At 43.5% G+C, this 25489-nt stretch overlaps 9 protein-coding genes across 9 annotated transcripts; 5 read left to right on the top strand and 4 right to left on the bottom strand.

Annotated features, from left to right (window-relative positions):
* Positions 1-546: 546 nt before the first annotated feature.
* SS1G_05986 (hypothetical protein) lies at positions 547-2334 on the bottom strand (the record flags this gene model as incomplete). The annotated part of the gene is made up of 4 exons (XM_001593014.1): positions 547-771; positions 823-1574; positions 1623-2109; positions 2215-2334. The coding sequence occupies 4 exons, from the start codon at positions 2332-2334 to the stop codon at positions 547-549; spliced, it is 1584 nt and encodes a 527-aa protein (XP_001593064.1).
* Positions 2335-4418: 2084 nt separating this feature from the next.
* On the bottom strand, positions 4419-5873 carry SS1G_05985 (hypothetical protein; the record flags this gene model as incomplete). The annotated part of the gene is made up of 1 exon (XM_001593013.1): positions 4419-5873. One exon carries the CDS (start codon positions 5871-5873, stop codon positions 4419-4421), a length of 1455 nt encoding a protein of 484 aa, XP_001593063.1.
* Positions 5874-6225: 352 nt separating this feature from the next.
* Positions 6226-7051, bottom strand: SS1G_05984 (predicted protein; the record flags this gene model as incomplete). The annotated part of the gene is made up of 3 exons (XM_001593012.1): positions 6226-6242; positions 6314-6359; positions 6905-7051. The coding sequence occupies 3 exons, from the start codon at positions 7049-7051 to the stop codon at positions 6226-6228; spliced, it is 210 nt and encodes a 69-aa protein (XP_001593062.1).
* An 812-nt stretch (positions 7052-7863) lies between these two features.
* SS1G_05983 (hypothetical protein) lies at positions 7864-9022 on the top strand (the record flags this gene model as incomplete). The annotated part of the gene is made up of 2 exons (XM_001593011.1): positions 7864-8541; positions 8591-9022. The coding sequence occupies 2 exons, from the start codon at positions 7864-7866 to the stop codon at positions 9020-9022; spliced, it is 1110 nt and encodes a 369-aa protein (XP_001593061.1).
* A 1335-nt stretch (positions 9023-10357) lies between these two features.
* SS1G_05982 (hypothetical protein) lies at positions 10358-15153 on the top strand (the record flags this gene model as incomplete). The annotated part of the gene is made up of 4 exons (XM_001593010.1): positions 10358-10419; positions 10508-10660; positions 10751-14117; positions 14176-15153. The coding sequence occupies 4 exons, from the start codon at positions 10358-10360 to the stop codon at positions 15151-15153; spliced, it is 4560 nt and encodes a 1519-aa protein (XP_001593060.1).
* Positions 15154-15801: 648 nt separating this feature from the next.
* SS1G_05981 (hypothetical protein) lies at positions 15802-16929 on the top strand (the record flags this gene model as incomplete). The annotated part of the gene is made up of 1 exon (XM_001593009.1): positions 15802-16929. One exon carries the CDS (start codon positions 15802-15804, stop codon positions 16927-16929), a length of 1128 nt encoding a protein of 375 aa, XP_001593059.1.
* Positions 16930-17959: 1030 nt separating this feature from the next.
* On the top strand, positions 17960-20109 carry SS1G_05980 (hypothetical protein; the record flags this gene model as incomplete). The annotated part of the gene is made up of 3 exons (XM_001593008.1): positions 17960-18727; positions 19037-19654; positions 19918-20109. 3 exons carry the CDS (start codon positions 17960-17962, stop codon positions 20107-20109), a joined length of 1578 nt encoding a protein of 525 aa, XP_001593058.1.
* A 1571-nt stretch (positions 20110-21680) lies between these two features.
* SS1G_05979 (hypothetical protein) lies at positions 21681-22439 on the bottom strand (the record flags this gene model as incomplete). The annotated part of the gene is made up of 1 exon (XM_001593007.1): positions 21681-22439. The coding sequence occupies one exon, from the start codon at positions 22437-22439 to the stop codon at positions 21681-21683; it is 759 nt and encodes a 252-aa protein (XP_001593057.1).
* Positions 22440-23882: 1443 nt separating this feature from the next.
* Positions 23883-25206, top strand: SS1G_05978 (hypothetical protein; the record flags this gene model as incomplete). The annotated part of the gene is made up of 3 exons (XM_001593006.1): positions 23883-23906; positions 23972-24702; positions 24885-25206. The coding sequence occupies 3 exons, from the start codon at positions 23883-23885 to the stop codon at positions 25204-25206; spliced, it is 1077 nt and encodes a 358-aa protein (XP_001593056.1).
* Positions 25207-25489: the final 283 nt, after the last annotated feature.

The following is a 25489-nucleotide window of genomic DNA, read 5'->3' as shown; positions in this document are numbered from 1 at the left end:
TTGTGACAATTGTTTGAAGGAATGAGTTAGAGGTAGGTAAAAGATGCCACGGGCCTGGGGGCGGGAATGACGAAGCTCAGGTAATCTGTTAGAGGCTGGGCTTAGCGACTATTTAATACCTCCAGCGCAAGTTTCACCGTTGCGACAAAATGATAAGATAATCATCTGGATAGGAAAAGGGGCTGAGGTAAAGTGTACGGTATCATTAATTCAACATTGTTATTTCAACACCAATTAGAAATCATTGTAAATGTTTCGTACGTTTTGAATCACTATTAAGCATTTTGGTGCGAGAAAAGTCATTTATTGAAGCTACATGCAGTCAGATACACAAGCACCTGCATTATCTAAGTTGGTACCACAAGCTTTAAAGCTTTCTCTACATCAATTATGGCTCTTCATCTCATTCTGACATAAGCCACGAATATAGTCACACATCTGGCTCCATGTGTTCCCATCGATAAATATATGGATACTTGGGTATCATATTCAGGCTCTCCCAGCCGCTTTACGGCTTCTAAGATAGTCATTCATTCGTTCATTCATTTATGCGCTAGCGACGTCTTCCTTGACATCACCTGCTGATTTCTTGGATCGATATGCCTGAACATCAGCTTTGGCGGCAGCTAGTGCACCAGACAATCCAAATTGTGTGGGAATTCCCTCAATGCGGTGGACGGAGTTGAGATTCTTGACCAAGGTAATTTGGTAACAGGTGGCAGATCCTTGGCGGGAGATGATAGTGGAGGAAGCAAGGAAGTATTCCCAAATCTGAGTTTGTCAGTATGTGCGTATAATTGTGCGATTATGAAGAAGACTTACTCTGAACCATCTGTTGCCATACTTGGCGACAACCTTTTCCTTGTTGGCCATCCAGTTTCTGTACCATCTCCACAATGTTGCTGAGTAGTGGACACCAATAGTATCAACACCCTTAACCTCGAATCCAGCGCTCTCAAGGGAGTTGATGTAGTTATTGAGAGGAGTAGAAGCGTCAGCACCAGGGAAGATGTATTTGTTCATGAAAAGACCCCAGATGAGATCTTCGTATTGCCAAGTCTTTCTCAAACCAGCTACTTGAAGGAACATGACTCCATCATCCTCGAGCATGTCGTGACATTGCTTCAGGAAGCTTGTCAAGTGTCGGATACCAACGTGTTCAGCCATTTCGAGACATGTAATCTTGTCATAACCTCCTTCAGGGACAGGAATGTCACGGTAATCCATGCACAAAATCTTGCTTTGTTCTTCAGGAATACCAGCTTTGCGAAGTCCATTGTTACCCCAAGCAGTCTGGTTGCGACCAAGAGTGATACCAGTAGCCTTTGCACCGAAGTTAACACTGGCGAATTTGGCCAAAGTTCCCCATCCGCAACCGATATCCAACATCTTTTCACCGGGCTTGAGACCAATCTTTTCACAAACGATAGCGAGTTTGTTGTCTTGTAATTCCTCCAATGTCTCTTCGCGATTAATGTCAGAGATAACACCGGAGGTATAAATCATTCGTGGACCAAGGAACCAGCCATAAAAGTCATCACCTCGATCGTAGTGATCACGGACTTGTTCTTCATCTGCGATATCGTTAGTAGCTTTTCATTGAAGCCGAAATTAGTACTTACCCTGAGAACGGGTGTGCATGATAACCTCTGGTGCAAAGTTGAAGAAGACATATTTGAAAAGACTAATTGTGAATTTGAAGCTTGCCCAGTCATGTCGGTATTCGAGAACCTCAAGAGCATCGCCATTGAAGTCAACCTCTCCATCAAAGTACATGTTGTGGAAAGTTTCCATGGGAATCTTGCTTTTTCCACTGTATTTTAGCTTATCGGCTTCATTTTTGAAGGTAAGATAATGCTCGACCGGGCGCCCTGGGTATTTTGCCTTTTCATTCTTGCGTGGGGAGAAGCTGGAGAAAACTGTCCAGAATGCGAGGAGAATTGGGATGGTGGTGATGAGACCGAAGAAGATGGTGGTCTTGAATCCACCGCCAACCTTCCAGGAAAAGTATAGAGGGACACCACCGATGAGGGAGAAGAGAAGGGTGTTCGAAAAACTATCATTGCCAGAAGCATCTGCAGGCAGAGGGGCGTTCTTGATAGCAGGGTACTAATTGATCCGATATATTAGATTCAATTGACATTTGTGCTCAGACAAAATTGAAGTTGACAGATATGGGGAATGGGAAAATTCTGGGAATTTTTATTTACTTACAGCTGTTGTTCTTACACCACATGGCTCGAACTTCTCAAAGGTTGGTGTAGGGGCTTTTGGGGTCTCGATAAACTCGAATTCGCTCTCAGAGCCATTGACACTCTGAGGATTGGAGGTCATCTTTCCTTTTCGACTTTCCTTTGAAGGTGTAAAAGAAAAGAGAAAAAGAAATGTTTTTTTGCAATGGAGTTTCACCAGGTACGAAGGTGACAACAATCTACCTAGCTAGAGCAGGTACGTTTGCCGATAACCTAAAGCGTGTTAAGTTTGAGAGACGCTAATGGAGGGGCCAATAACCTTACCTAGTGGTATTCCGTACTCCATATACCGTAGTATTGACGATTGATTGGAGCTCAACAATGTGCACGGATCATTTTGGCTCAGACTACGGAGTCCACGGGCTTTTTTATTCTCTTCTACCGATGTTTCTACATATCTAATAGTGAATAGGGGACAATAAGGAAAAATAGCCCTCAACTCAACCAATTCATTCATTCATTCCATTAGATAGAATGTTTTGGAAAGGAGTAGTTTGTCGAAAGCGTTATTTGTGGTGGTAATTAAATGGAGGAGACATCTTAGGCATTTAGGAGCAACACTTGTGAGTCCAGTCTACTATGAACTGAGGCTACATCAAGGGTTTCGCAGGTTATTTGATGCGGGAGATCTTTACTCATTCGATGAGGCATATGCTGGTGGGTAATTCTCTGATTACATATACTAGTTCATTTCTAGTTTCTAATTTGAAGTACAGGAAGTTGCTCTTCGCATAGATTAGTTTCAGGTGTCACCTTTGATTGAACATGTTTGTTAAATGGCAGGAACCACATGATACAAGAGAATACATTTTCATTTGCCATAATCAACCTCCTATTTCTTACCTCAACTCTTCTTTTTTTTAAATGTGCCGTGGTACGAGTTATCTAGAGCTAAGTATGTGTTGGGAGATAATGAAGAACTAAATATCAAGAAGCTTCGCCCTCTCACTCGCTCTTTTCTTCTCTCTCGGCCCATCCTCCTGCCATAAATTTGCAAACCATGCTGCTTGACCAATAATCCACATTATGAATTTGGATCGGAATACCCTGTCTGGAAACCCCTCCGGCACGCAATCTACATAATTAATTGAAGATAGCTCACCACCTTTCGGATTTTCGGTCAAGATACCGATTAACATCTGCCGATCCGGGACTGTGCTGTAACCTGGTGTTATATGTTATCTGCGAGTCTGGAGGACAAATTCAATCTTAAAATCGAATAATAATCAAGTTGGCTCTGTATAATGGGCCTTTATACCAGTATAATAACTCTCACAATGACAAAGTCGTTTATACCAACAGAAGGGCTAATGTACTCCACAACCTGTCTGTAAATAGCTACAAGTACTTCAGAAGAACGTGTTACTGGTAAGAACATATCATAAACAATCACAACAGCGAAACCAGTAACTTCCTTTCTTTTCAATATAGAAAGTCTACAATATTAGTTGAGATAAATCATAAATCTAATGAGCGATGCAAAAGTACTCTCGCATATCATGACGATAGGAGACCAGGCTGATGTACCTAGTATATATATCTCTGAGTTCATAACCATGAATGCAGATCGATTGGCTTACAGCGAAAATGAGCTGGGCTAGCAATACGTTTGCATGCAAGTTGTCTCGCTCAATGAATATTCGACATACGAAGTAATGTTAAACGATATAGTAATTTGGATAGATGGATGGCATAGAGTAACTTAGCGGGTGGAAGAAAATTGAACTGTGCATACCTACTGGATTCGAATGCTCGAAATAATATTGAGTATGGTTACATCCCCCTAGTAGCTGTATTCTTCCCTTCCCTTCTCTTTCAATTGCTTCTGGCCAGAGTATGTATAATACAGTGTTGATGTTGTAATGAAATCTATTCGTAGGACCTTCCATATAGCATTCTTACCAATTTTCCCAGGACATATGGGAGCGACTATCATTGGTGAAGATAACAACATTTCACTCCTACCAATACACGCCTCATATTTGGGACCGGCTTGTGCTACTTGAAATAGGGTGATTCATGATGATTCACGCAAAGGATTAATTAAATGTGATAAAGGCACCATTTCAACACTCGTGAGGTTTCTCATGTGGCGAACATCGCAAATAAGATGAAGATAATGGAGCAAAGCTCAATATTGATGGAAATCCTTCATCGGAGGGTATCTTATTCGCTATCATCACTGCTACTATCTGCTCTCTCCTCATCATCATCCTCGTTTATCTCGATTTCTTCATCCTCTACTCCTTCAGGAGTCGGTAACATTACAAATGCCTTTAAACATGTAATACGATTTCCAGTCTCGTATGTGCCAATTAGTTTTCCGACCTGGTTTACTTTCTCTCCAATTTGAGCCAAATCCTTGGCGGCAGATAATTTGTAGAGTCTGACTGCACCGTCACTACTTGCTGCCACAATGATGATGTATCTTGAAGCGCCCTCTCCAATATTCAAAACGGCAAAGTCCTTGATACGCCCGGATACACCGTAATCTTTCCCGCCAAGTTGCGCGAAGAGTTTGGCAGCTGCTATTGGCTGTGTTTTGCCTTCCGCTGCTTTTGTAGTCTCCAGATCTTTGGGATCTGTAGAGTAAAATAATATTCTTCCATCCTCCGTCGAAACAGCCAAGACTTGGGCATCTTCATCATCTCCCACCTGAACGTAAGAAAGCTGATGGATCTTGGTCCTTGGTGTAGGGACTACCTTGCACCTAACTTTGCAGTCCATCCCGAAAATCAGCAGTCCCTTTTCAAATCCTACACAAAACTCCTCTCCGCCCTCTTTAGTATTGCCCCAGGCGACTCTCCTTCCCTCTCCACTACTAAATCTTCCTTCTCCTACCTCGCCTAACATATCTCTCTCAAAATTTAGCACGCCCGCCTTTTTTCCCGTAACCAAGTTCCACAATCTCATAGACTTCTCTCCCTTACCCACACTAAGCATGAGTTTCATACTCGGATGAACCGCGAAGTCATTCACTCCACTAGGCTGTCCCCCAAGCGGGGCAGTATCACCACTAGGCCTGCCCACCGCTTTCGGTATGGGTGCCTTGATAGTACTCAATAAGCTCCAATCCCTTGTTCGCGTAACTGCAATTGTCGAATCTTCAGCAGAACTCATCAGTTTGCTCCTAGTTGGGAAATAGAGGGCGGTTATTGAAGAGGCATGGTGCAGCAGGGAACCAAGCTCGCGATTTTGAGGATTTTCTACAACAGCCTTGGCCGTGAGAGAAGGAATTGCAGGGATAGATATTTTAGATGGAGGGTGTGCGGATATGTGGTAGAGGTTTATGCGCTCGTCAGTACTGCCAGTAGCAAGGATTATTTTTTGTGATTGTTTAGGAACTGGCGCAGAGGGAGGAGAGAGTGCTAAAGTTCGAATGGCAGAGGTATGAGCATTGAAGAGGAAAGTATCTGCGAATTGGACATCATCGTCGGAGCGTATTGTCGTAGTGATGCCATGAAGGACTCTGTCGTAAGATCCCGTTATGATTTGAATGGTAGTCGGCTTGGAGGAATTTGATTTGGGCGTGGTAGACTGCTTCAATTTCTTCGATGGTAAAGATGATGCTGGTACTGCAGGCACCGATTCTGTAGGCGTATTTCTCTTTCTTTTTGCCATGTCGTGTTTTGTAATGGGTTTTCACTGAGTGATTGAGTGACTAGATGAGAAATCAGCCTTTGAGAAAAAAAAGGCTCCCAGGAACTTCTGAGGTGGTGCTAAAAAATTATTACAGGGCTACCTGCATGGGATTTGCATGTAGCAGGGCCGCCTTTAGAGTTAATGCGTGCTGCTTTAACAAGTACGGCAACATTTGGGTCGCTTGATTACGAGAACTTCTGCTCATTCTCGACTTCACTACCTACAAACTAATACCTTCATAAGATGTTGCTTCAGGTTACTGGTATCACTCATGTTCCAATACTCAATATGAATAGCTGTACCTAGTATAAAAAGCCATTCTATTCAAACTTTATGTTTCCACTCGGTCTAGATGCCAGGTTAGCATAAGGCTAGCATCTTGAATCTTAGAACTATATGGTTTTCCAGCACGCACTAACCATCCTTAGCCTTAAGCTTGTGGAATTCGGTAGTTGTGGTACTTGTCTTACGGTTAGGAATGAATTCTCAAGACTTTAGTAATTCCCTCAAATTATACCCATTCTATGATGAAAGCTCATGACTAACCGGCCTGTGGTGAACATTGACTAATTCCTAATCGGGGAAATCAAATGTCGCCGGAAAGGGATTGTTCCTTTACCGACTTTGATAGAAATACAATCATTACTTAAAATCTTACCTTTGGAATAAAATTCTGAATTTCCAAATTAGAGTCAATTGTATAAAGATGATTATATAATATTGGAAAACTGATCAAAGTAATCATATGTTATTACTACTTACTGTATGTACCGGGATATTTCGCCTTGCGCGAGTATTCGTTTTTCCCGATCAGGAATTAGTCTGCTGTTTATAAAAGTCGACTATATACCTAGCCAAATGTAACGAATGTGGAAGAATATGTAATCAGCACGCCAACTCGATATTTCAAACTTGTTGTTTGATAACACATCAGATCAGTTGACGCTAAACCACCTACTTTTCGATATCCTATCTAATCACAACTTTCAACTTAATCGCAATCATCCTACGCCGTCCGCTCTGACACAGCTTTCAGTCAATGAACCACTATTACATGAGCTTCGACCCTTCTCCATTAACAGAAGCATCCATGGGGCGACACAAATTATAGCCAGCCGCCTGCTCCCATAGCTTTGATTCTCGGCATCATCTAACATCATTAATGCTAAAGATGATCTTTTCAAACTCCACGACAAATAGTTTACAGCACTTTTCTCACTGCTCTGTTCGCTGTCGCCAACCACAGTCCTTCAAAGCGACGGCAGTTGTACAACACATGGAGATTCGAGCCTATCAAAATCATATATTATTAATACGAGCCGAATCACTTGGGTTCATGTTTGTGCTTCCGATTCCGAGAGGATAAAACTTCAATGCAAGGAATTTACCCCAGATAAAGTTTAGACGAGTAGATCGTCCCAATTTAAGTCCCGTGCCTCCGACCCTCCGACGTTTTCTTGGCAAGCATTCACATCTTAGACATGTGAAATATTGAGGAGCTAAACGAAGCCTCGACCTACAAATAACTTGGGTGCATGACTCCCGTCTCTCCTGACTTCTTCAATACCAAAAAAGCCGTACCTATTTTTCTCGCTCCTATTAGTTACCTCGAGAGTCCCTTTTATACACCCCATCTATTCTTCACCTCTACTTTGTCACTTCATTCCTGAGCAGCTTAATTGTGCTACACCCATCAAGTAATGTATATTTGAGTTTGAAGTAGAGTAAACACATTCAAAGGTACCTCCCCATACTCAACAATAGTCCTTCTCCTCTTCACAGACACATCAATTGAGCAATATTGTACACGGATATAGACCTTGGATCACTGGTTGTGATGTACATGTAACATTTTGTTGACTGAGAACAGATCATTTATACATCTTCCGGTTCATTGCCCCTTTGTAAATCTTGGGAAGAAAGTATCTCCGTCTGTCATCGTCAGCATTATTACAAGAATAAGGTCCAAATGGCTACCCCGCACATATATCGCCCAAAGCCACGTCGGCCTTTTGAAGCACATTCTCTTGCCCTCCAACAACCTCCAAGTCCTTCGCTTACTCCTTCATACGAATTCCTCGAAACACCAAGCCGCACTCATTCCGTCCTCAATTTGACATCCTCCACCTTGGGAGGTATATACGAGGCCAACGGTCATGATGATTTTGAGCCAGAGACGCCTACCACTCCATGGGAAACAGGAGACGAGAACTCCCAACGGAAGCGTAGCTCTACAATCCAAAGGAGACAATCTTTTGCTGGAGCCCGGGCTTCAAGGCCCGCAACTATAGCTTCTCGGATCTTTCGCTCCATTCTGTTATTTGGGTTAGGGGTGCTATATGGACTGCTTGTAAAACATCTACACGATGACCGACATCTTGCGCCACTCCAAGTGGAGTCGATTATAAAACCCAGTCATGATTGGAGATATCTTGTATTTTGGGGCATTGCAGGTGTTGGATTGGGAAGCTTGCTACCATTGGTCGACAAACTGTGGGAGGAGAAGATTAGATCACCTCAAGGAACCTCCACAAGTACTTCATCAGAAGAAGCAATTGATGTCAGCGACTCGCAAAGTATTCTTGGGGAAGACTGGATATTGGCAGTAAGGAGCGTGGGCGCTTTTGTAGGAATCGCTTTTGCCATTGTACGTCCCTTTTCGATACATTGCTGAACTTTATTAACATTCTCTTAAGCGCAAACTTCCGTGGGCTTCTGATATGCAAGCATCCTTAACCCTCGCCCTCGTTAATCCAGTGTTATGGTATATCATTGACCGTTCCAAGCCTGGACTCGTGTTTTCAGCCGCTATTGGTGCTACTGGCAGTGCAATTCTCCTTGCATCGAACTCAGATTTAATGCCGAGCCCGGCTGCTGCAGTGAAGAACAGCACCGTATCTCACCACCCAATTGATTATTCGGAGGCTGGATCCGAGAATTCGATGGCTAGGGGTAATCTTGAGGCTGGGATATGGATTTCTAGTGTTCTTTTTTGCAGCTGTGTTTGTTTTGGGAACATTGGGCGAAGGTTAGCGCTGAATAGCGACATGAGGAAGACCTCGTTTATTAGCGAGCAACCGAGAAGAAAGTCGATGGGACACGTCCAAGCAGCAAGACAGGCACAATAGAAAGTAAGCCGATGTCTTCCTTGCTCGATACCTGGATACATTAAGATTGAGGAAAAGCTGCAAGTGTTATAGAGAGAAATTTTGAATCATTTTTCCTTTCTTACACAGCGCGTTCTGTCAGAGAAGAGGGATTATTTATTGCATATGCACAAGAAATCTCGATCCAGAGGTTGTCCCTTTTGAGATACTTAGGGATATTGGTTAGGTATTGGTAAATTGAAGTCAGAAAGAAGAATGCAGCTGCAGACTGATCTGTATTATGAAGCCGCCGCTAAAATCATTGCAATCTATCCATTATGGACGGAGAAAGCCCTAATATTTAATTTGATCCAAAGCTACGGGCAGATAATATGACATGGAACAAGTGATGATATTCAGCTTAATCCAATATTTGAATCTCGAAGCAGAAGGGAAAGATGCACGGTAGCTGATACTCAGAATTTTTCAGGAATGGAAAGGACGACGTGAAGATAATGCGTGTAAGGAAGAATACATTTCTAAATATGTATATAGCAACATTCATTCATTTCTATCCCAATGATAGTTTTATTTGACTATCTAGGCAGGTATTTTGCTTCAGTCTCAATTCTTACTACTCTTTACCTATACTCTGTAGAGAATTCCTGGATTATCTGATAAATAACTCGGGACTTTAGTTCGAACGATTTATACATTCCACCTCCGACCTCTTTAATGGGGACCATTCAAACTCTTTTTGCCATCATCTCAACTGTTGTTTCGATAAATAACTCGGAAATATATCTGGATATGTAAGATCTTATTAGCACTACATTACCTGTTCTTCCATTACTAAAAACCCTTCAATGTTGACACGGGTATGGCATCCTTCACGCTCTGTCCCCTCTCCCCTCTTCCCCTCCCCTCGAAAGACCCTCATCTTTTTTCCCCTCTAGCGTTATCGGTTATGATGCAACACAAAGATATCCACGAAACATTTCGGTCACCACCTGGATAAAATAGTTGAAAACTTAACAGCTTTCCCCATGATACCTGGGCCAAAAAGACTTGAAAGTATCTCCAAACTCAAAAGAAAACTTGTAAACTTTATCTTGAGAAAGAAAAATATGTGTTAAAGGTTATGACGCTCCTCCCGGGGGATCGCTTAAAGTGCCTAAACTCTCGGATTGCCTATGCTTGATTGTCCTTCCCATGCAATTTTTGAACACGGTGATAGAGCAATTTGAACACCCATCTACTATCAATTCACAACCACGAGTTTTCATTTCATTAATTCTTTGAAGCATCTCAGAATCTTTCATTAAGATCGGGACTCTATCCGTTTTTTTGAAAAACGGATGTCGCGGTCGCGATATTATGAGTGAGGTTGGAGCATCCTATCGCATACCTCTTTTACGATCAAAACGCGATGAAGCAAGGTAATTCAATTATTTTAATTTAATTCGATTTATGTCGCATCATTTTGTGCATCTTTTGATATTATTTGTTTAATACTAACCGTGCTAGTCGAATTGATGCATCGAGGAAGAGGAAGCTTCTCGAGTTATTCGCGGTTTGCGACAATGAAGGCCCTATACCTAAAATTTCTAGGATAGACCCCAATGCTCCACCAACCACCGCCGCCGAAGCACAATTTCTTGAGGCTTGCGATATCTTACAGTATGTACTATAATTCCAGAAACCACGAATTCTAGACTTACTGCAATCACTGTGCCGCTCAATTAGTTTTTAAACTAATATCATTTATAGGGACCGGCCCTTCAATGAATCAAATCTACCCAACCGACGACAGCTTAAATTCGATTCCCTAAAACAAATATCATCAGTTCGCCAAGCGGGTAAAGATCTCTCAGCAAGTGATGGACCCAATAAAATAGAACATTATTTCAAGCGCGATGGGATAATACCTCGGAAGAACCGTGGAAGTAGTCCAATCGAGAACAGTAATGAAGGACGAAACATCGAGAAAAATGGGAATGACGTTGGAGCAACACCAGGGGCGGCTGCAGTATCCATGCAAAGATCGTCTCCGAAGAGCTCGCAAATTGGTCTACCAAGAGAGACTTCTGCCGAACTAAATACAACAGTGGAGGAAACATTTAAAAGTGCTAGTCGACCAGCGACAGCAGCACAAGAGGTACAGCCTGCTTTGACGAACAAGGATTTTGAAATCGACCGTATTAAAAGAGTTGTTGAAAGTCCTCCTGGAAGTCCTGGGGTTGATCCAAGGAAAGCAGTGCCGCCATCTCCCGAGGATGTTGCAAATCTGCAAGAACCAGTTATTTTTGGCGCGAATGACGAGAATCATCATGCTGCGACTGCCCATTTACCACCGAAGGAGGTTCAGGAAGCTCGACTAGAAGAGATTGAGAAGGCACGCGATCATAAGGGGGAAAGGCGAAGGCAATCAATTGCGGATCCTCTCAGAGCTTCTGTGGATCTAGTTTCTTCCCCAAGTTCAACAATAGATGCCCATTCGACCACTACCCCTGCGCGACATGATGCCTCTGCGGGGACAAGTCCAGAGAATGACAATTCTCGGTCCGGATACCTTGAACGCCCAGACGATGAGATTGATGGCAAGATCGCAACAGAGTCGAGGTCTATTCGCGAGGACGTTGTCCAGAAGGATGTGCACGACAGAAAGCAGAAGGCTCAAAATGAGATCTCTCGTACTGAAGTACTTGGTAGTAGTTCCATATCAGCTGATGCTCAGCTACGTATGGAAGACCAAGCCGCATCTGGCTCCATAGTTCCTGTGGTTGCTGAAATAGCAGATTCCCAAGCCTCGAGTTCACAGGACGTAGAGGAACCTAAATTACTTGCATCCGAGATTAGTAATGTCGAGAAGGAACCCACCAAGGACAAAAATGATGTCAGCGCAGACGTCCTGCGACGAGATAAAACCCGAAGTGAGAACTCTCACGCAACTCCTAAGATGGAGGAAGTACCAGACTCTGAGGGCGATGGACAGACACCACAAGACGCTATGGATTTGGACGTGGCAACTGTGAAGGATTCATTCGAAAGTCATACCACCCTGGACAGTAGTGCTATCCTAAATACAAAAGCATCGGCTCCCGCTGGAGAGGCTTCAACACAGCCATCATCGAATACTAAATCGCCACCATCAACACCAGCTCCTATAACACGCAAAACATCATCCACACCCGCACCTGTTCAAGTACCAATTGAGCGTATGACAACAAGGGTCGCCTCCGGGGCAATAAGACATAAGTCTGTATCCGAGATTTTAGGTGAAACGCCCGCACCAAACAACTCCCCAACTTCGATAAGAAGTCCTACTAGCAAGCCGGATACTGGATCGGCCGCTGACTCACCTTCAAGAGGGAGTACCCCAGGATCTACTCGTAGCCTGCTCCAGAAAGCCAAAGAAAAGAGCCAAAGTCGTCTTTCAACTGTAGTGTTTGCTAAAAAGCCTTTCGGTTCTAGAGCTAATGATGCTACTATGACAACTATAGGAGCGCATCTACAGCAAGCACACCCCCAAGATGATTATTTTGCGTGTCTGTATCTCAATAGCCATAATACACAAAAAACAGGCTACCCCCCTCTGGATGGTCTCCTACAGACTGCTCATAAAACCATCACGACCTCAAATGCTTTTGTGCCCATTACTGAAAATCAAACGACAAGGATTTTAAAGCGCATATATGGACTTCAGAACAATCACAAATGGTCTTTACGCCAGCCGAAGCGATCCGAGGAACCCGTTCGACCAACTACACATTGGGATGTTCTTCTTCAAGAAGCCAAATGGATGCGGACAGATTTTCGAGAAGAACGGAAGTGGAAAATGGCGGTGGCCAAGAACCTGGCATATGCTTGTGCAGAGTGGGTTGAAGCTAGCCCCGAGGAACGAAAAATTCTACAAGTGAACGCTACTCGCCAACCCATATCCTTGGCAGAAATCCCTGAAGATGTTGAAATGGGTGATGCGACGAGTCAACTTCTCCCCCGTTCAACTCCCGAGCTGATTCCCTCTGCAGAAGCCGATTCGCCAATGGACGACGTTGACGAAGAACTTCGCCTCACTATTACGGATACTGTCAGCCCCACTGCGATATTTGGTCTCCAGGATGATGATGTTGTTTTTGGACTGAGTAGGTCACCAGCGACCGATAAACTTTTAGAGGAATTGCCTTTATATGGCGCTCCATTGAGCGTTCCTTGTAATGACTTGCCTACCTCTAAAGTTGATCCTGATCGCTTCTGGAGAAGGCCCGCGGTTGGTATCAGTAAGTACGTAGAGGGCAGGATGGAACTAAAATTTCAAGGGCCTCCGCGCAAAAAGAGCAGATTTGAGTACGAAGAGGACAGTGACGATGAAGATGTAGCAGTGGACCAATCTAGGCGTGAGAGATCAATTTTACCACCCGAGCAGACCAATATAGGTTTATTCGACCCCGCCAACAAGCATATCCGCGACCGCATTCATGCCGGACATCAATTCCGACCGCCTTCAGAATTTCCAATGCCAACGCAAAGTTTCTTCGAATGCCGTCAATGTTCACTATGGACATTTTCTGAGGACGAAGAGTTGGAGAGACTTGTGCGAGAGTATGCTTATAATTGGTCACTTATTTCCAATATGTTATCAAGTCGATCGCTACAGTCATCAGGTGCCGAGAGACGTACGCCTTGGGAATGCTTTGAACGCTGGATAGCTTTAGAAGGTTTGCCTGCAGACATGCAAAAGACTGCATACTTTAAAGCCTACAACAACAGATTGGAGGCAGCTCAACGAAATCTACAGGTCATGGCGACTCAAGTTCCCCAACAGCCCACCGCGAATGGTCAACCAGCCGCACCTCGGAGGCGAACTACCACCAGCCAGCGTGTGGAAAAACGGAGAAACCAAAAACATTTAGCATTAGTTGATGCCATGAGAAAATTAGCGAAGAAGCGCGAGAATTCCGCTCAGAAACAGCAATTATCTGCCGCACAGGCCGCTGCAAGGAAGCCAGCCGAGCAACCCCAAACATGGACACCCATCAAGACTCCCCAAGAATTTAGCCGTTTGAAACATGACCGAGATGAGCAATTAAAGAAAAGCATGGCTGCCTTCCAACAACGACAGGAACAAGTCAGAAGGGTAAGTTGATACAAGATATTAACCAAAGACTATGCGAGACATACTAACATCTGACCAGGAGGCGCAAGCTCGCCAAAGAAATGCAGCTCAGCAACAGGCTCATCCTAATGGCTTGCCACAACAACGTGGACCTGCTCTTCCAAACGGTCTCGTTCCTCCGATTAGCCAGCCAAATGGAAACGGCCATCTCACTATTCCAGGACAGAATAGACCCCGGCCTCTTCCACCACATATGGGTGTGACGGGGCCGATGCCTAACAACCTCCGCATTCCACAAGCAATGTCCAACGGTGTCCCACAAGCTCAAATGCAGGGAGGTTTACCCTTAAATCCCGCCCTTACCCCTGAACTTGCAGATGGTGCTCGTCGTGTATCCTTACAACAGAGACAACAACAGATGCAAAATATGACGCAGCAACAGGGTAGCCCACATCCAGGACAGGCTCAAAACTCCCCTTCACGAATGAATGGCATGCCTACGCAGCCTGGATTTATGCCCAATAATATGACATCCTATAATAACAACAACATCAACGGTATGGCTGGTTCTCCAGGTATATCAACGCCTTCTCCTGCTCAAACAAGCTCTCCTCGAGTAGGCTTACCTCCTTCGGGAATTCCTAACGGCGGTCTGCCTCCAAACATTCCGTATCTGGAGATAGAACGAAATGTCAGGAGAGCTAACCCACACGCATCAGCCAGCGAAATCCATAAATTGATGGGTGAAAACATAACTGCGTTTAACAACAACAAACACTTGCAACAACGAGGTTTAGTCCAGCCTCCAAGCGGCATAGCAGCAAGCGCTATGAATGCAGCGGCTGGCAACAATAATTTGGGAATGAATGGTCAAGGAGGACAGCGGCCACCGATCGGCATTGAGAACGCTAGCCCGCAGATGTATGCCCAAATGTTGAGCAATCATCACCAACAGAGATTACAGAATAGCCAGCAGCAGCAGCAGCAGCAGCAGCCCTCACAAGCTACAGGGAGCCAAAATCAAGGACAAGGGGCGCAACAAAATGGAGGAAAATGAAGCGTCGATTTATCAATTGCGACGAAGTAAACGTTGTATGTACATGGTTTGCCCTATCAAGACGCTTTAAAAGGACAGTGGTAGAAGTATAAATAGATCTTGCTAGGCTCTTATTGGAGTTTAATTGCATGCAGCCAGTTTTGCTGACAATGCTGGCAGATGAGTTGAATGAAAAAGTCTCAATGATTATATGTCTGTAGTGAACCTTGTACTTTTTAAACACGCTCATTGTGAATCAGTGTGTTCTCTAATTGATCTGAAAATTCCTTATTAATATGAGATTATAGTAATAAAGAATTCCAGAGTAACATCTTTCGATCACTGATAAACCTATTTAAACCCATTTTATCCAATTCTTTTTCATTAATTTGATTTATGCTTGAATGGATTGATAAATACTCATTAACGGCGAGGCGACGTCTTGGTGGTCATAGCTTTTATCACGTGATTATGTACCTTATCCTACGGCACTTTCCCGCATGGAGTTTCTTATGATAACACAGCAATCTGAGCCGAAACACGGCATCTGCAGGGGTTTAAAAACCCTCGACTCCATTCTGAGACAGCCCCATGTACTTCATTACGTATATCTATTCATCACTGGATTATACCTTTTACTACATCTGATCATAGATCTTGCGACCGAGAATGTCGCCACCGAGCGATGCTTCCAAAATTTCTATGAAGGGTTTCTCCTTGGGCGCAACGTCCAAAAATGGCTCAGCGAAACCAAACAGCAGACCACATCCTAAATCTGGCCTAGGAAAGCGACCTAGAAACTCTTTCGCGCACGATGAGGAAGATTCCGAGGATTCGGATTATGGCACAAGTGCGAGAAGAGGAAAATACGAGGCTGTTACTGGGTTTGCGGATGGGGATGTAATTAAAGAGGGAGAAGAGAAGAGAGTGGCGGCTCCTCTGGTCATTCCGAAACAAGAGAATAGGGATTGGAAGGGAGAGGCAAGGGAGAGGAATGGCAGAGGAGGAGCAGGAGCGTCAAGAAGGAGGAATTTGTTACCGGAGGAGGAGCAGAAAAGGAGAGCTAGGGAAGGGAAAGATGACGGTGCGGATGTCTTTAATGGAAATGACGCGGAGATTAAGTGGGGATTAACTGTAAAGACAAAGGTCAAGGAGGAACTAGATGATGATGGGGGGACAATTGAGCAGGCGGCGGAAGTGGAAGAAGTAGAAAATAAGCCAAAGTTAAAAACAGAAGATGAGCTAGCAGTTGAGGCGTTGATGGGCTTGGATTCGAAACGAAAAGGGCCAGATTTGATTATCCCTTCTGTAAATGGAAATGGAGATGTCAATGAATTCGCTTTGGAAGAAGATGCGTATAGAAAAGCTATTGCATCAGCACCTGATGTTTCGACATTAGAAGATTACGAGGCGGTACCGGTGGAAGAATTTGGAGCGGCGCTATTACGAGGGATGGGCTGGGATGGCAAAGAGAGAAAGGGTGGTGGAAAGGAAGTAAAGAGGAGACAGAATTTACTAGGCCTAGGAGCGAAAGAATTAAAAGATGCAGAAGAACTAGGGGCTTGGGTGCAGAAGACTGATGCTAAAAGATTACGACCTGGAGGGTCGTCTTATTCACGTGGAGGAAGTGATAGAGACAAAAAAAAAATTGGTGATTACGCTAGGGAGAGGGATGAAAGAGCTTATCGTAGAGATAGAGACGAGGGTCGAGACAGGGAAAGGGAAAGGGACAAAGAACGTGATCGTGACAGGTCATATAGGAGAGATAGGGATGATTATAGAGAGCGCAGGAGATGATAGATCCGCTCGGACGTGTATCACATCATAGGCCCCACACAAGAATCGTGTATGGCAATAGCATGTGGGCGGAACGAAAATAGTACCCGTTTATCCTGGGGTAGCGCAATGTTATGTTGTAGAACAGTTTTCCGGCAGGCTCCGGAAGGCGGATGGAGCGAACAACTCGATATGCTTGCTTTTCCATTGTTACATTTTACCTTTGGTTGACGACGAACCCCTCTTAATTGTTACATTTTACTTTTGGCTGACGACAAGCCCCTCTTAATTGTTACACCAATGATTTTTTCTAGATAGCAGATTCAGGGAATAACTTGATCTGCTTGCTTTGTTGATATTACATTTTAAATTTGTAATTGTTTGAAATCACCCTCTTACTCGTTACATTAATGATTTTCTTCATACAGCAAATTCAGGAAATAACTTGATCTGATTACCTACTTTCTCGATATTACATTTTACCTTAGGTTGACGGCAACCCCCTCTTATTTGCTACACCACCAACGCATGACTGGCTCTTTTCATGTGCCGGCATTAAGCATACATATGCATATCAGGTAAAGTCAAACATGGTGCGGGATACCATTGGAAGAAACGCTGACCGTTGAACAAAATGTCTCGGTAAATAAGGTCATAAAACATGACCACCAACTGAAGGTACAGGCTCGGGAGGATGTTTACACCGGTTTCGCAAGGCATTTCAATTTTCAACAAATATTGATTGCTGAAGATTCAAGGTCTCTCACTGGTACCTTCCATTCCTATCAGCTCATTTCTCCACTATGATGGATCTACATACTCAGAGGGGGTGTCTTGGCTTTAGTCTTAGCCATTATTGCAATACACGTATCAGGGAAAAGCCATTCATCTTCTTCAATTGTATTTACGGCCTCGGACGACGGACAATATAATATGTGCGCTCACTCGTGTAGTAAAGGTTACAAAAGGCTCGCTCTGTCGTTCCTCAATTGCTCTCACACCAAACTCAGATCCTCAAGATTCTTGTAAGATCTTACCTTTTCTATTCAATATGGGATACTCCACGGGCATAGCCTTGAGTCATTCTACCAGCTCATTACTTGTAGCTATCTTAGCTTCTTATGTCGCGTATCTCATAGTCAGCGGCATAATACAATCACATCGTCGTCGTGTTAAAGCTAAGAAACTCCAATGTTTAAACCCTCCCGCCTTGAAGAACAGACTTCCTTTCGGCATTGACCAGGTGAAACGAAATGTTAACGCTCTCGCGGCGAATGCCTTCCCTGTCCACTGTCAAAATAACCACAAGGAACTCAAAACTCTCACCTACAGCACTTCAATACTTGGCAAGAACGGCTTCTCCACCATGGACGAAGAAAACATCAAAGCCATACTCGGAACACAATTTCAAGATTATGATTTGGGCCCAGAAAGACGCGACAACTCGATGCCATTCATAGGGGATGGTATATTCGCACAAGACGGGAAACCTTGGGAACATTCGAGAGCACTCCTGAGACCACAATTCGCGAGGGATAATATTACCGATCTAGACATGGAAGAGCGACATACCCAGGCTTTGCTGCAGGCTTTACCTAAAATTGGACAAAGTGGTTGGACAAGCGAAGTAGATATCCAACCATTACTGTTTCGACTCACATTAGACACAGCAACGGAATTTTTATTGGGCCGGAGTGTCAACAGCCAGCTTTTGGGAATGAAACCTGCTTCTGAAGTCAGTGATATAGATGATTTTGGCAAGGAATTCGATAATGGTACTAAGGCCATAGCGCAAAGAGCAAGATTTAATCCATATAGTGTACGTATGATTCGCCCTTGGCTTCAAATTCTCCAATCTTCAAGGCGCTTTGAACGCCTTATTTTCTGTATTATCTTTGCCCCTTACTACAGCCCAAACCATCTGTCTCCCCTTTTCGAAAATCCCCTGAGAGAGGATGGCCAAAATTCCGGGCTACAACTCAACAATGAGAAGATTTTGAATTCGTTTGAAAGAAATCCAATCTTCGGAATCATTTCAATTCCTCTGTAGCTCGCATTTTGATCTGCTGATCCGGACTACTAAACATCCTGTCCTAACATAGGCCATTACTGACTATTCCATATATAGTGGCTGATATGGCCGAAAGGATTCACGAAGGCTATCTCAGTTTGCCATAGAGCCATTGATCGGATCGTTGCCGAACATTTAGAGGAGATGAAGACTCCAGGAAAAGTCGAAGAGCCGGAGCGCTACGTCTTCTTCAAAGCCTTGGCAGAGCAAACACAGGATCCGCTAGAACTACGCACACATGTATTAAACATCTTGCTTGCAGGCCGCGACACAACTTCTTCGCTCATTGGATTTATCATTCTCTCACTTGCCCGAGATCCTGAGCGATACAAAAAATTACGCGATGTTATCCTGAACGACTTCGGAACTTTCGATGACCCAAAGAATATCACGTTCTTTAATATCAAGTCCTGTGCATATCTTCAATGGGTCTTAAAGGAAACCCTGAGATTATACCCAGTAGTGCCATGGAACCTCAGAGTAGCAAATAAAGATACTACCTTACCGCGTGGTGGAGGCAAGGATGGAAAGAGTAAGATTTTTGTGAGAAAAGGTTCAGCGATTGAGTATCATCCCTATGCTTTGCATAGGCGAGAGGATATATGGGGAAAGGATGCGGCAGAGTTCAACCCGGAGAGATGGGATGGGAAGAGGGTGGGATGGGAATTCTTGCCGGTATGTTCACTGAAGTCCCTTTTCTTGCTTTATGATATATCACTATCCTTTTTCACTTTCTTCCCTCTTTTCCGTTCAACCGGCTTCTACAGTTCAGGATCAGTTGAGACATTGAAATGTTCGGGAGGAGTAATTGATTACCTCTTCCCCCGTTTGAATGATCTATCCAATTATCATCGGCTCATCGATTGAGATGTCCCTGAAGGAGGGTTGGAACCGTATATCATGATTACGAACGAACTCACACTGACATGGCAACACAGTTCAACGGAGGACCACGTATTTGTGTTGGACAACAATATGCCCTTACGGAAGCAGGCGTCGTTATGATTAGACTGTTGCAGAAATTTGATCAAATTGAGAGTATGGATAAGGAAGAAGTCACCTTAAACCTGACGGCGACCATGTGCAGTGGAAACGGAGTAAAGATTAGGTTGCATGAGGCCAAGGCTTAGAGACAATGTAATGTACCCTTTCTCGAAAGAATATTTGCATGACTTTTTCATGATGGATTATTAGCCGATGGTTCATCACAGTGCCATGAATTTATCTAGGATCTTGCAACGAGATCTTCTTATCTGTCATGGATTAAGATTTTGGTCAGACTTAATTTGATCTTGGTTATTTATCACCGCTCAAAGTTTACACACTCTTTTGTATTTTTAGCTCTGTTAGAATGGACTTTTTATATAATAACCTGGTTTCATCTATTTACCTACCTATCTTCTAGATCGCAAATTTGATGCTTAGAATATCTAATCTATAAATTTGAAGGTTGATAAAAATCTAAAAAAAAATCCTACTTTTGAAGTTCTTAACTAGTATTAGTGTCACGAATCACGATTTGGATTATGGTAGTATTATAGATGTTGGTGATTTAGCTGCCGAAAACAGGGGGATGTGAATCAACCAGAGGCTTCATCATGTAATCCCAAATCTGCCTCAGGACACTAATCCTGGGACAATTCGTCTCCTAGGATAATTTAGCTTCTAGGACAATTGTCCTGGGACGATTATTATCCCAGGGCATTCTATCCTAGGACAAATACTATCCTAGGATACTTGCCCTGCATCATTGTGGTTGCCTAAACGTTTATCCTAGGATTATTATTATCCTGGGACACATTTTATCCTAGGACACTTGTCCTAGGAGCGTAGGCTCCTCAGGGCTCCAGGAAAGGGATCATTATATAATAGAATAGTTTCATAGCATAGGAGCTTGGTGCTCAACTTGGTTATCAATTAGTTTACCTACATTCTACTTGATCTAGTAACGACTTCACTTCCAAGTGAATACCAGTGATAAAGCCTTAACCCATAACTACCAACCAGACGAAACCTTAGGCAGCCGCTGCCTCAAGAACAGTATCATTACATTTATAACTAGGCGTCAAGCAGGGACTTAAGTAATGACAATAATGATATGCAATTCGTAACTAATAGTAGAGTATACTAAATGATTGATCTTGAGCACGAAGCTCTACGAATGGAAACCTATCCTTTATATAGAACTTTATACTCTACTGTATTCCTTTGGATCTCTTGGATCTACTGGATCTAGAGTTTAACTCTCTAGATCCTCTAGATCCCCTAGATCCATCACGTGATGTTAATCAGAACATATGTCTGTGCTTGCTGAAGGTGGGGAGACTCTATGAGTTAATTGCCATACAATTTTGTATGTGAATCGACTTGCTTTTCTACAGGGTCCAAGCTCATATGGACATGTTGACTGTTACTTCGTAACACAAATAGTCTATTGAAATTTATATATTTATTATTTATGATTAATAGAAATTTACTAGAAGTTGAAGATATTCTTGTTAATTTTATACAGGAAAAATATTATATTTGTGATTGAATATTATATTTAAAAAGTTACTAATAATAACCTGTATGTAGGAAAATATAACCCCCTCTGCAGGAACTCTATCACGAATACAATCGTGCACGGTAGACATATTTCAGAATTCTTACATTATCAAAGATGATGTTTTTAGGTCTCGCCATATAATAGAGCCCCTTTTTAAGCACCAAGTTTCTTCGCCGCACTAACTGCATGACCAAATGATGTCTTATTATCAATTGCACCCGCGCCAGGCCCATCCAATAACTTTCTAGCTCTCAACTCAAAGGCCTCAATCATCTTCGGCGCTACTTGGGGCGCAACCGCTTTACTCAGCGCCGTATATAATGGATTTGCAAATTGAAACTCAATGATTAAATGCACCTCTGTTTGATCCCTCGGTTCATGTTCGGTTTTATCTGTTTGTGGCTGGCCGCTTGGTGGTTGATAGTGAAAGGGCTTGAGAGACCAACGCGTGTTGAGACTTTGAAAAATCCCGTTCGCAGCGGCGGGGCTATGATAAGTTTCCGAGTGGTGTGCGAGTTTGGATTCCGGAATCGATGTGACGGCGTCGCCGCTGAGAGCTTCCACAATCGTGCCCGGGACGCAGAGGAGCTTGGATGTGAATGTTTCTTCAACGCCGGCCCAGCCTACGGTAAGATTTGCTTCGGCAGGCCATTTTTCACCGTTGGAATCGGGCGCTGACCACTTGGTTATACGGGAGGAGGTGCAGTAGGGAACGAAGGTGGAATAGCTGTCGACGTCGGCGATTAGGCTGTAGAGGGAAGAGGATTTGTAGGGTAAAATTCGTTTTTCGGTCAGAATCTGTGGTTCGGTGCCGGGTAGAGTAATGAAAGTTCGTTGGATTGAGGGGCAAAATGAACGAATGGCGGATGTTGGGCGCAGTGTGCGGAGCATGCCTCTCATTGGAATTGACATTTTGAGAAGATGGTAGAGTATTTGAAATGTTGCGGAGTAAGAGGGACGGATTGAGGGGATATAAATAAGCTGGTGATTTCAATTGAGGTTATAAGATTCGGAGCCTCATAACTAATCAATTGGCCACGAGAGTAGAAGTAACAAGTAACCTGAAAAGTTTGGAGCTGATTTAGCTCTGGTAGTACTTATTAGGCCGCTTTGTTCTGCTCTGGAATTATCATGAGCGTCATTGAAAATATTCTGCCGCGATGAAAACTCACCGCCTTCTGATTGGAAGATGTTCGAGATTTGGAGCAACAATAATAATTTATTATTCATGCTGTTGATTTCTTGTTTTTGAGGAGTTAACCTTATTGATTATCATTATTTTATCATCATTACCTGGAACTACTAGGTAGTCATCTCACTTTGAACAAACTTGTAAGTCTTATATTTAATTTCCTCTTCCTCTTCTTCTTCTTCTTCCTCTTCCATGTTCAGTTTCACTACCTTCCTTAAATATCGTCTTTTGAATCATGTCTTCCTCATCTCCTCCTACTTTACCTTCGTCCCATCTTCCATTTGATAACGTAACCACGCAAAGTTACAACACTGGATATACTATGCTGTGCACCGATTCTGTCGTGTCAACTTACATTTCAGCTCTTAATTCCTGGGCAACCTTTACTCCAGCTACATGCTCATATAATAGATCCCTCACTTCTACCACGAATCCATCTTCAACATTAGCTATCACTATCACTTCTACTGAGATTACAACTGCATCACCTCAAGAAACACCCTTCAATGATGTCTCGACAGTCACGGAATTCAGTAGCACTGCGATAACTACTACAGTTACTCGTAGTGTGAGTACAAGTTCTCAGACGAGCAGTGCAGCGAAAGAGATGCTGCAATTTGGGCCATCCAGTCTATCTGGGTTTACTGGTCTGGGTTGGATACTGTACTTCAGCTACAAACTCCTCCATCGATAAATGACAGCCATGACAATTTGAACTTCAGTGAAGTCAGTGAACGATTTCATATATTATTATTATTATTATTATCAATGACGTCAGCCGAACGCAAACAACGAATTCGGATGAAAGTGTTGACCTTGACATCAACTACACAACCACACAACCTCATAACCAAAGCAGTAACAGGAGCGCATATACATTCATCTTCACGATATTTGAGCCTCTCGTCGTACCTTCCCACCGAGATCTCGGAATAATCGGAGAAGTTTCTTCCACGATCACATGTTTCCTGATTGGTGCGGATAAACATGGATAAATTCATCGCGGGGTCGCTGCTAGAGTGGGGTAGGGTGATGAACGAAGCACAGCTCGAAACTAAACTACTCCGTATACATCTCATCAACCCTTCAATCTAAATCTTCATTCACAAAAATAAGAGGATTAAACTTGGAGAAAATTTTGACCGCAGTAATCCTCAAGCACCATGGCAGATATATCTGGAAAAAGTGTAAGAAATATTAAGCATATTCAGCTCTTGTTTTAAGGATCTTTCTAATCTGTTGTCCTTAATAGAACAACTCTTTCGTTCTCGAAAAGCCTTTTTCGGTGAGATTCGAAGAACGCCCAGTTCCAAAGCTCGAATCTGAACACGATGTCCTCATTGCCATAAACTATACCGGTATCTGTGGATCAGATGTTCATTACTGGGTTGAGGGAGCGATTGGTTCTTTTGTTGTGAAAGATCCCATGGTATTAGGCCATGAATCTGCAGGTACAATCGTCAGCGTGGGGTCAGCAGTCAAAACTCTCAAGGTTGGCGATCGTATAGCCCTTGAGCCCGGTTATCCATGTCGCCGTTGCCCTGCCTGTCTTTCCGGTCACTACAACCTCTGCCCGGAAATGCACTTTGCGGCCACTCCTCCAATCGATGGAACTCTTGCTGGATTTTACTCATCTCCAGCAGACTTCTGTTACAAACTTCCTGAGCACGTCTCACTCCAAGAAGGTGCTTTAATGGAGCCTCTTGCGGTGGCAGTCCACATCTGCAAACAAGCTGTTATCACCCCAGGGCAATCTGTTGTGGTAATGGGAGCAGGTCCCGTCGGTCTGCTATGTATGGCAGTAGCTCGCGCATATGGAGCATCCATCATTGTCGCAGCTGATATTCAACCAACTCGTCTCGAATTTGCGAAATCCTTCGCTGCCACTCATACCTTCACCCCTCAGCGAGTTTCCGCCGCAGAAAATGCATCAAATCTGAAATCACAGGTTGGACTGCCAGAGGGTGCCGACGTTGTAATTGAGTAAGCTTAATCCACTTTCCAAAATCTTTGCCTTACTACCTGACTTTATTCCCCAATGTCAACCACGACTTTATAATTCCATATACACCCTTTTTACTTCCCAGCATCGTTTTATTCTCCTTCATCCTTACTTTACTCCAAAACCATTCTTAATAGACCTTACTAACTCTTCGATCTTACAGTGCGTCAGGAGCAGAACCATCCATCCAAACGTCTATAAATGTCGTACGCCGCGGAGGAACGTATGTCCAAGGTGGAATGGGCAAACCAGACATCAATTTCCCAATTATGGAGTTGTGTACCAAGGAAATTACAGCCAAAGGAAGTTTCAGATACGGAAGTGGAGATTACGCTCTTGCCGTACAACTGGTGAGCGGTGGAAAGGTGGACGTGAAAAGGTTGATTACTGGAGTAGTCCAGTTCGAGGATGCAGAGGAGGCTTTTAAGAGTGTGAAAGAAGGAAAGGGCATCAAGGTCTTGATCAAGGGTCCAAATGAAAAGTGAATATTATGAGCGTTGTAAAGTATGGAGCAGGAGTCGGTGTTTTGGGTGATGAAAGGGGCAATGATGGTGGGTGGGGAGCTACGGGGACTGAAGATACCCGATCTGAATGCGCCAGAAATGATGAAACATATGGGCCTCCTGACTTTTAGCAAGTGTATTATTGTATCTATGTAATCGATTAAATCAATGTATGTCCTGTGTCCTCTGTACTCAAATGCATTCTTCACTAGAATGTGTTGAGTGGCCCTGACTGCTACTGAGAAAGGAGTCGGGTTAATTATTT

The sequence above is a fragment of the Sclerotinia sclerotiorum genome, genomic scaffold (assembly GCF_000146945.2).
Source record: "Sclerotinia sclerotiorum 1980 UF-70 scaffold_7 genomic scaffold, whole genome shotgun sequence".
NCBI classification, from domain to species: Eukaryota; Fungi; Ascomycota; class Leotiomycetes; order Helotiales; family Sclerotiniaceae; genus Sclerotinia; species Sclerotinia sclerotiorum.
The sequence above is the reverse complement of the archived record's forward strand: the minus strand, read 5'-3'. Positions and strand labels throughout refer to the sequence as shown.